The sequence below is a fragment of the Mastomys coucha genome, unplaced genomic scaffold (genome assembly GCF_008632895.1).
Source record: "Mastomys coucha isolate ucsf_1 unplaced genomic scaffold, UCSF_Mcou_1 pScaffold20, whole genome shotgun sequence".
In the NCBI taxonomy this organism is placed as follows: domain Eukaryota; kingdom Metazoa; phylum Chordata; class Mammalia; order Rodentia; family Muridae; genus Mastomys; species Mastomys coucha.
In genome coordinates, this window is record NW_022196903.1 from 77,304,533 (window position 1) to 77,315,132 (window position 10,600).

Sequence of the window (10,600 nt, forward strand, 5' to 3'; positions counted from 1 at the left end):
TTCCATGCCAGTCTGGGTTATACAGAAGAGATACTATCCAAAAAGAACAAAGCTGGGCTCAGATCACTTGTAGATCTGAGCTTGCCTGATGTACATGAATCCCTGGGCTCTATCCTCACCACCGCACAAACTCAGTGCGGGCTGGGGCCTCACTGAGACCTGCTCAGCGTTCTCAGCCCAAAGTAGAGTGCGCGCTCACGAGCCAGGGTGAGGTAGGGCAGGATAGAGGTGGGTGTGGTCTGGACCTTGGCTCCCGCCCTGGTCCTCAGACATTTCCGCCAGACTCTGAACTTGCCTCCGCAAGCGTCTGCGCGTGCGTACTTCTCAATTAAGCGCGCCGCTGCCAGCAGCTTCCGGCTGGTTCTTGGCAGCCCTCGGTTCCTTCTTACACCCTCCCAGGAGCCTCAGCTGGGGTTCCGCCTCCGCGGGAAGCACTTGAACAGAGGACTGGAAGAAGCCAGAGAGGAAGGCTGGGCGCGACAGCCTGGGCGAGAGAGGATGTAGCATCCACACCCTACGCAAGCACCTCGCGGTCACATGACACGGGGCGGTGCCCGCACGGGCGGGAGCGAAGTCACGGCTAGGGTGGAGGTTGCTACAGCGGACCTGCGGTGGCAACGGTAGTATGGCCGCACTTTATGGTGGCGTGGAAGGGTGAGCGCTGGACCGGCCGGAGGCTGTCCGTCCGGGAGCAAGGGGCAGGGGGCGGCGACCCACACCATACCCGGTGCCTTTGTGCTCCACGGTGCCACCACGCCCCTCCCTGCCACCACCTTTCCGCCACAGGGCTCTTGTGTCAATCTAGAGAGTTGTGCGGAGCTGGGGGTCAGGTGGGAAGTTGCGGGTCGCGGGTGGACGTGGGAAAGAGGTGGAAGCCGAGACTGAGATTTATGCTCCAGGGAAAACGGGAGTTAAGCAGCTGTCACCAGAGTACTGTCTTGTCTTGGTGCTCGGGATCCTCCACTGCTGTCAGCCCCGAAGGCCCTTGGTTCCTATATTCTCCTGCTCAGAAGCTGGTCTGTTTGATTTTGGGAAGTAGCTCTACTGAGCATGGCTTTGGGTGAGACGTCTGCCCTCTCTGGGCTTCAGTTGCCACATATATAAAGCAAGGACAAGAGTGAGCAAGATGGTGGTTTAACCGGTCCCCTGCGCATGACAAGCATTTTGTGGAACTGGGTGTGTCAAATCAGGACATGATAGGAAGATTTGGTTTCAAAGCTCTTACTGCTGATTTACCTGGAAGTCTCTTCCTGTGAAATGATAAAGTGGATGACCTCTGGTTTTATTTTTGACACCTTGCAAGGAAAAACCCTCAGCACAGTGTAGGAGTTTGCACTTAGCCCTGCTATATCCATATGGAAATTAGAACTTATTTTTCCCAGTTTATCAAGAAATTAATTTGGATTTTTAGTCTACTGTCTCATGCATTAATATCCCCTCAGATGTACTCTTGATGTACTCTTTGAGTTGGATCGAGACTGTATTGTCTATTACAAGAAGTATTGATCAGTAGGCCATCATCCCACCACGGATCACCCTTCTTCTAAACTACCACTTACCCCAGGGATTTAACTCGGGAGGGCTTAGTTGCTGAGGGCATTACGAGTTTCTCCCTGTCTGGTGATCATTTCTCACAGGTGTCTTGAAGACCCTAGTGTCAGAAGACAGAACCTCAAAGTAGCCCTTAGCTGTTCTGAGAGGTCTGCTTATCCCCTCCCATGTATTTACCGTGAGTCGTTTCAGCCATGCTCTGGATAGGTTAGGACAGGTAATCACTCTGGAGCCAGTGGAGCTCATAATGAGAAGCTAAGCAATACACTCTTGATTCAGAGCAGTCTTTGCTAACTAGGGGCTTACTAATGTGTGGAGAAGTCCTACACAAGAAAAATTTTAAGGTCCTGGTGATAAGTGGGATCTTGCAGAGGAAGTAGGACCAACCAGGCAAAATAAGCAAAGCCTCATTTCCCTTTCCAGAGTGTAGCAGGCAGTAAAGAGGTAGCTTTGGGAGGTTGGGCTTGCTGAAGCTGTCTTTGCCCTCGACTTTTGTGAGAGACTACTATGCAAGCTTGGCTCTCCCTGGAGTTCCGTCAGGACTGAGTGCCCTCTTGTGTTTTGTAGGGGAGGCACACGGTCCAAAGCCCTTTTACTTTCTGAGGATGGGCAGATCCTGGCAGAAGCAGATGGACTGAGCACAAACCACTGGGTAAAAAAAGGCCATCCTGAGGGAACCAGAGAACCTGGCCTTCATGCTGGGCCTCTTAGTAGTTGGTAGGGGCAGTACAGATCCTGCAAGCCTTTCTAACTCCTCCTTCCCTCTTGGGGCCAGCTGATCGGCACAGACCAGTGTGTAGAGAGGATCAATGAGATGGTGGACAAGGCCAAACGAAAGGCTGGAGTGGATCCTCTGGTACCCCTTAGAAGCCTGGTGAGTCAGCTGGAGTCTGGGCCATCAGCATTGCTGAGGCAGGCGGCCAGTAGGACTAGGTGAGCTTCATGACTAGAGAAAGAGGTCTCTAGGGCCAGAGGCTTTGCTCTTGTCCATTCTTGTGGTTTCAGTAATAATCTATAAGCTGAGGATGGGGCTCCAGAGACCCATTGGTACCTTGATTTGAACCTCAGCTTTGCACTCAACTTAGTGCCCCTTAATTCACTTACCTTCTCTAAGCCCCGGTTTCCTCATTTTGCAAATACAGATACTAAGAGTTGTTGGGAAAATGAGATAATGTGAATCAAGCACCCTCTAGCCTGAGGGGCTTTAAGCTCTTTTCCCTCCCAGGTTGCTGTGGCTCTGGCTACTTTCCAGATCTGCAAGGGCGCTATACAGGCACAGTAGACCCCACAGTATGTCAAGTCAAGCTGTTTTCTTCACACCCCCCTCACCTTGTTCTTTGGTCTGTGTCTTCTTCCCTCCACCCTTTCCTGGGCCAGGCTGTTCCTGCAGGCTTGACCTTATAAGGGCTTGTCGTGGGTGAGGGGGCTAGATTGGGTGAGCTGAGTATGACCAGATGGCTCTCAGGAAGAAGTGTTAAGGAAGGTGCTGGTCTGGGGCTCCTCCCTCCTTCCTTGCTCAGCTCTTTCTCTCCCTTGTGGCCTAGGGCCTGTCCCTGAGTGGTGGGGAGCAGGAGGATGCAGTGAGGCTCTTGATTGAGGAGTTGAAGCACCGATTTCCCTACCTGAGTGAGAATTACTTAATCACCACTGATGCAGCAGGTTCCATCGCCACAGCTACACCGGATGGTGAGGATGCGAAGGGAGGAGTGAGGTGGAGAATGAACCCTCTTATGGGGGAAGCCCCTTTCCTATGGCTGGCAAAACTTATCTTACTAACATCTGGAAGGCAGCAGTTGTTATTCTCTCCCTGCTGCCCTTTCCTGGGCATATTAATACCCTTGCTAGAGCAGGGACAAGGGGCCATAGGAGGAAGGAGGGCAGGAAAAGTGTCTGTGTGAAGCAAGGGGTGGAATCTCTGGGGGGCAGAAGCCGAAGTTACTGAGTAGAAAGTGTGGGACTCTGTGATATCCTAGAGTGCTGGTATATAACTGAGTCTCACCAGGCATGTCAGTACACACCTCTAATCTAATGCTCAGGAGACAGAGGCAGGCAGATTACTGCAAGTTCAAGGGCAGCCTGTTCTACATAAATAAGTCCTAGGCCAGCCAGGGCTACCTTATGAGATCTCAAACTTGAAACTGGCCTACACTCTAGTTTGACAGCTCTCCTATCTTTGTGGAAGGGTTTTACTTCCCTCATGTAGGAGTGGGGGAGGGGCATGGATATCTATGATTTATGGTGCTAATGGTCACTGTAAGAACAGGGAGGGTCTGCCATAATCTCTAGCATTAGGTACTCAGTAAAGCCAAGATCATTTGAAGTCTGCCTGGCTGGGAGCCATGTTCTCTTGAATTGATGCAGGCTTGCTATCCCCTGGAAGAGGAAGCAAGTGGGCTATTTGTTCTAGGAGGATGGGTGGTGATTCCTCCACTGTGGGGCTGGTTTCTGTCCTATCTTTCGCAGTGGGAAGCTGCTGCTCTATTCGGGCCCTTGGCCACACTGAGCCCCCCGTGCCCTCTCCCCAGGTGGGATTGTGCTCATATCTGGAACAGGCTCCAACTGTAGGCTTATCAACCCAGATGGCTCTGAGAGTGGCTGTGGTGGCTGGGGCCACATGATGGGAGACGAGGGCTCAGGTAAGTACACATAGGACCTGCTTCCTTGGTCCCTAAACCTAAACAGATATTCTGAAATAGCTCTTAAACCCATTGCAGAGTACAGGATAATATTGGGAGAATCACAGAGTTACCACTTTGCTCCTTTAGAAGCCTCTCATGCCTAGGGTATGCGTCATGGCACAGTGGTGTTGCCTACCTCTTGACTTTTGGAGACCCAAGGGAAGGATTGAAACTGAAGGTTAAGGCCGTAGCTGCCCAGAAACTCCCTGCTAATGGGAAGGGGGCTGGGGTCTAGAAACACTTTTGGGGCAGCATGTTTACATTTCTTTGGTGGCTTTTGGGTCCAGCTCATGCTGTGGCTGCAGCTGTGTGTGACAGCTCACCACTCTTGTCTCTGAATGAGATCCAGCATGACAAGTTCACTTACTCAGTCTTCCTACAGCTTTCCCTTGCTGGCTCTGTCAAACAGTTGGTCAAAAGCCTCCTTCCCCTACTGGGAACCACTGACTAACCACTAGCCACTGATCAGTGACTTCTAACTGGTCTTGAGCTGAGAGCCTTTCTTGATGAGGAGACTGCATCTGTGATTGGCTGTCTTCTTCACCTTCTGGTCCTGGCAGCCTACTGGATTTCACACCAAGCTGTGAAAATTGTGTTTGACTCCATCGACAACCTGGAGGTAGCTCCTCATGATATTGGCTATGTCAAGCAGGCCATGTTCAACTATTTCCAGGTACTTCCTACCATAGTCATGTACACCTAGTTGTAGGACACTGGGGTCTTTGATGAAGTTGCAAGAGAGAAGGATTAAGGTCTCCAGGTGGGTTGGAATAGCAGGGTGAAGTGGTAGATAAGGACAGATTCAGTGTGGGCAGTGTGTTCAGACAAGTGTGACTTCCACTTCATCTTAGGAATTTTAGTCATTTTTGCAAACATTTAAGCAAAGCCAAAGGAGAAAAGATTAAAACACAGTAATGTTTCTGTAGATGCTGACAGTTACCTCATTCTCACTAAAATGTGCTTGGAGAATCTCTGTGTTCTTGGGGACTCAGAAGGGTTACATGTGTTAAGTTGGTGGTAGAGGACAACAGTTTGGGAGACAAATCAATCTCCTGGTTGCATCACTTCTCAAAACCTTTAGTCTGCTACTTTGAGCAGGGACTGTATGGGAGCGCTGCTCTCTAACTGAAGCAATCTTTTCAATGTAATTGATCTTGAGGAAAACTACTCAATTGAGAGATCTCAAATTTCCATAAATTTTAAAGCTTACAAAAAAAGAAAAAGCCTGGCAGTGGTGGTACACACCTTTAATTGCAGCACTTGGAAGACAGAGGCAGACAGATCTCTGTGAGTTCTAGGACAGCCTGGTCTAGAGTTAGCTCCAGGACAGCCAAGGCTACACAGAGAAACCCTGTCTCAAAAAGAAAATAACACCCAGTTATTTTGGTCATTTCAGTAGACACACTAGGAAAACCATTCTGGCTGACAGACTAGAGGTTTTCTATTGACTGCTTGTGTCCCCCCATTTCTCAGGTGCCAGATCGGCTCGGAATCCTCACCCACTTGTATAGGGACTTTGACAAATCCAAGTTTGCTGGATTTTGCCAGAAAATTGCAGAAGGTACTGTAGGTGCCAGTTTGTTTGTAACTTGGTTCCCCAAAGGCATGTCTAATGGGAGGGTGGAACATAGTTAAGGCTGGCCTGTGTGCTGGTGGCTGTCTCAACAAGTAACCTGGAGTCTGTGGCTCAATTTGGTGTGATAGTTAGAGCCAGGACTTAGACAGCACTGGATTACCTGTGTTTTTCTCCCTGGTGGCCATGTGGCTGATGCAGTCTGCATGCCTGGGTTTGAGAACCTATTGTCCTTTGGATAAATGCACAGAAGCAGGGGTTAGAAAGCTCAGGAAGCTCATTTGGGCTTTGAGAGGAGCCTGCATGTCGGCATTTTGTAAGGCTTACTCCTTTTTAACTTGGATTCCTTAGTCCAGGGCAGCCTACTTATTTTATCTCTGTACTGAGGTTAAAAACACTACGCTGGGTGAGGCTGGGCACAGCACATTGCTGAGAGTGCTGGTCATCAACAGAATCAGCAGTCTTCTCAGATAGGGTCCCTTGTCCCTTGTCCCTTGGGGACAAACACAATAATGTGATTTAATAGTTCACCAGACTCTAGTCCTACTGCTAGCACTGGCACTGGCGGGGGTGGGGGGTGGGGAGGGGAGGTACCTGGAATGGTGGGAAGAGGCTTGCTCACCAACGTGGGCATCCATCCTGACATTAACTTGGCCTGTGCTTGCTGCCTCACTTCAGAGAGAGTGGCTAGAGCAGGCTGCTTCCTACATTCTCCAGCCCCTTTCTCCTCCCTGCCCCAGGTGCACACCAGGGAGACCCTCTTTCCAGGTACATCTTCAGGAAGGCTGGGGAGATGCTGGGCAAACATGTTGTGGCAGTACTGCCAGAGATTGACCCGGTGAGTTGACACAGGACACAAAGGGGAGTCCTGCAGCTGAATGAAGTCTGAGCCTAGGGTGGTGAGACTGTCCCATCAAATTCTATACGCTTTGTTGCCTCTGTATATGTAGAGACTGGCTTCATATGGTGCTGTCTTCTAGGTTCTCCATCCTTCTATTTGACCATCCTTTTCTTCTCTGCCTTGCAGAGAAGACTCCTGTTTTTTTCCTTGCCTTTTTTTTTCTCCTTGAGTCCACCTTCTGTTTCACACTGGTGAGGAGTAGGGTTAAGGTCAGCCCGAAGTGTCCCATTTTCTGCTGTTTTCCCAGGTTTTGTTCCAAGGGAAGCTTGGCCTCCCCATTCTGTGTGTGGGCTCAGTGTGGAAGAGCTGGGAGCTACTGAAGGAAGGTAAGACCGGGTGGGTGTGGGTGGAGACAAAGAACACAACTAGAAAGGAGGAGGAAGTGCGCCTTTTTCATTATCTGAGCCCTAAGACCTCCTCCTGAAGCATGTGCTTGCAAAGCTTGTACTCCACTGCAGAGCTCCAGTTTTCGAGCCCCTGAAAAGATGTTCTATTCAAAATGACATATTAATCACCTTTTAAGATTAATTTACCTTTATGTTATGTGGATGTTTTTGTCAGCATATGTCTATCCTGTGCATATGGGCGTGCAGTGCCCAAGGAGGCAGAAAAGGGTGTTGGATCCTCTGGAACTTGAGGTCCAGATGATCGTGAGCCACCATGTGGATGCTGGGTACTGAACCCATGTTCTCTGAAGCACAGTAAATGCCCTTAACCATGGAGCCATCTCTTCATCCCCTTAGAGCTCACACTAGTGTAACTAGTGGTTGCACTCTGAGTTAGCATTCTGGCCAGCCTCACTTCAGCCTGTTGTAGGGTTTCCATTAGTCTCGGAAACAGTTCAAGGGTCTCCACTAGATTTTTGCACCATGAAGTTGTGGGTATTGCATGCTTCAGAGTTGAGGAATGCAGGTTCCTTTGGATTGCAGGTTCCAGGACCCATAGCATCCTGGTGCTTCTGTGCTGGATGGTTGGCATATGGCTTGGGGTCTGCACTGAAACTCCATCTGCTGGTTTTCTCTTTGCATTCTTCTCTCCAGGTTTTCTCCTGGCGCTGACACTGGGCCGAGAGCAGCAGGCACAGAACGCCTTCTCCAGCTTCACCCTGATGAAGTTACGGCATTCTTCTGCACTGGGGGGTGCCAGCCTGGGGGCCAAGCACATTGGATACCACCTTCCCATGGACTACAGTATCAATGCCATTGCCTTCTATTCCTATACATTCTAGGGGCTGTCCCCGTTCCCATTCAGCCAACACTGAATTTTGGGAGATTTTCCTTTTTTAAAAACATATGGAAGAAAATAAATGCACTCTACTCCCTCCCTAGCAGGGTGTTATCTTCAACACATTGCTGTGCATTGTCAGCACCTCCAGCAGGTTGACCTAGCAAGCTCTCGGTTTAAAGACCCACTCCAGGTGCTTGCATGCACCCACCAGGCTCTTAGGCACATAACAGCCCAGCCCTTCTCATTTCTACACTGTATGCTTCTGCTGCCAGAAGCTGGGACCCAAGTTTCCTCTTGGCAGTTATATTCCTCATGATAGAACTGCGTGTGTGTCTATGCCCACCTCCTGGGGAATGACCCAAGATCTATCATTCCAAGCTTCCCAGTAGGATTTGGGAGACATTACAATCCTAGTCTCAATTTTGACTTAATAGTATTTGGTAGCTGTAGGAACACAGGGCATTTTTTTTTCCTGTGTGCGTGAATCCCTGACTGTTGCTCACCTGGCTCTGGTTATAGTGAGGGACTTCTCTCTCAGCCCTTTATATCTGGGCAGCTCCTGCGGCCAGCCTGGTGGGGAGGGTCTTTCCTCTGGAGCTAATCCTTCTAGGAAATACTCTTGCCCAGAGGCAGGTTTCTTCATCATTCCCAGGTCCAGCTGGCAGCTGATTAACCAGGTATGATGTGCAACAATGCTAGTTAGTGTTTTAACCTCTGGGTTTGTTTTCTCTCTCCAACTTCTGCACAGCACATGCGTCCATAAGGCATAACCAGGAAGGTGCCACCTCAGCAAGTGTGATTTTTTAATAGCTGCTATTTGATTTATAGAGCAAAAAAATTTAAGTAACTTTTTTCAAGTTTTGGTGGTTTTAGTGAAACTTTTTTTAGGTTTTTTTTTTTTTTTTTTTTTTAATTTTATGTTTGGGTGTTTTGCCTCCAAGTGTACTGTGTGTGTGTGCTGAAGAACCAGAAAAAAAAAAAAATCAGATCCTCTGTCTGGGACTGGAGTTTCAGATGGTTGTAGCCTCAATGTGGGTACTAGGAATGGGGCAAGAAACCTATTAAGAGCAGCCAGTGCTCTTAATTACTGAGCCATCTCTCTAGCCTTTTAAAAAAGGTTTTAAAAGCCTTGTTCCTGGAGCAACAAGCTTTTAAACACTTGCAACAGGAACCAAAGTCCAGCATCTGGACCTAGGTTTACTGGAGGTGCCAGGCAGCTGGGGCATCATCAGGTTATCGGGTTCCACTGGCTCTGCCATCTCCACTTTAGGCCTCCTTCCTCTTGTGTGTGCCTCCACCACCAGCCCTCTTTCCCTCATGTATCTCCAACAGAGTCTGTACAACTCTTAGTACCCATGGACATGACTAGAAAGTTCAGCAATCTCACCACTGATTCTGGGTGAAACAGCAGTGCTGTTTGTACTCATTAAGTAGGCCTCAGCACTTCAAAAATCCTAGCCTGCAGTAGACAGCACAAAGGTTTATGAGAAGTCAAGGATCACAGGAATCTGCAGTGGCTGAGGTTCCTAAGAGGCACAGCATCTCCTAAGTCCTATGTGTAGACTTACTGAAGTGGAGGTGGAGAGTCATGCTTAAGGGACTTTGACAAAATGTAGTATACTCAACAACAGGAAACTGCTCAATAATGAAAGAATACCTTACAAAATAAAACAAAACAAAAAAACCAAAAAACCCAAACAACAATAACAAAAGCCCCAGCCAAATCAAGAGACCACCAAGAGTTTAATTCCACTGACATGAAACATCCAGAAAAGATGCATTAGCCAAACCAGGGGCCAGGGCCCTGCATGTGAAAAGGCTTACTGAGAAAGATGAATATGGCTGTTGTTCCAGCACTAAAGAAAGTTCCTAAACTCAGTGACTTGACAGTAAGTCTCATAACTGATATGGTATGCATCATTAGTGAACTGCCCCAGCTCAAAACTGTGTTTTGTTTGGGGCCTTGTTTCTACTTTTCAAGCATTAGTTTATTTTTATTAACTTATTTATAGACAGAATCTTGCTATATAGACCTGGCTGCCCTGTTATGTTGGCCTCAAACTAGTGATCTGCCTGCCTCTGCCTCCCAAGTCCTGGGATTAAGGATGTATACCACCCACACCTGGCTGTTTTTTGAAGGCTCACGATCTGCAGAACAAAATTCTCTTTATGTATATTTGGGGAATGAGACTTTTATAGGAAATATATTTTATACTCAAGGGATATAGTTTGCTGTTGGAATGCTTCCTTAGCCATGCATGAAATCTTCCATTTAACCCCCAGCACTGAAATAGTAATAGGACAATATTAAGATATTTAGGACAGCCTGGTGGTCCACACCTACAATGTCAGCACTGGAGAGGCTGAAGCAGGAGGGTCAGAGGTTGAAGTATAGCCCGGACCACAGCAAGACTGACTCCAAAAAAGAAAGAATTTTTTAATAACCTTTCCCAGGGTTAAGAATATTAACCTCAGTGGTAGAATGCTTGCCTAGCTATGTGAGGTTCTGAGTTTGATCCTAAGAACTGCCAAAATTTTTTTCTTGATAGCATTAAGTAGCCTAGAATGTTTATTCATTTTAAAGAAAAAAAAGTTAAATTTGGGGAGAAGAGCCCAGCAAATCTTCCATTTAAGTTATAAGTAATAAAATGTAGGGAGGTTTTTACATTA

General features: G+C 48.1%; 1 protein-coding gene across 2 annotated transcripts; it reads left to right on the forward strand.

Annotated features, from left to right (window-relative positions):
- The first annotated feature begins 322 nt into the window (after positions 1-322).
- Nagk (N-acetylglucosamine kinase) lies at positions 323-8,030 on the forward strand. 2 transcript variants are annotated; one of them, XM_031382324.1, is made up of 10 exons: positions 323-620; positions 2,119-2,203; positions 2,327-2,425; positions 3,096-3,237; positions 4,077-4,187; positions 4,790-4,902; positions 5,703-5,790; positions 6,543-6,640; positions 6,951-7,029; positions 7,744-8,030. In XM_031382324.1, the coding sequence occupies exons 1-10, from the start codon at positions 538-540 to the stop codon at positions 7,929-7,931; spliced, it is 1,086 nt and encodes a 361-aa protein (XP_031238184.1). In that variant the 5' UTR covers positions 323-537; the 3' UTR covers positions 7,932-8,030. The 2 variants fall into 2 exon arrangements, with proteins under 2 accessions (XP_031238184.1, XP_031238185.1); XM_031382325.1 differs by having other exon boundaries at positions 325-654.
- The last annotated feature ends 2,570 nt before the right edge of the window (positions 8,031-10,600 follow it).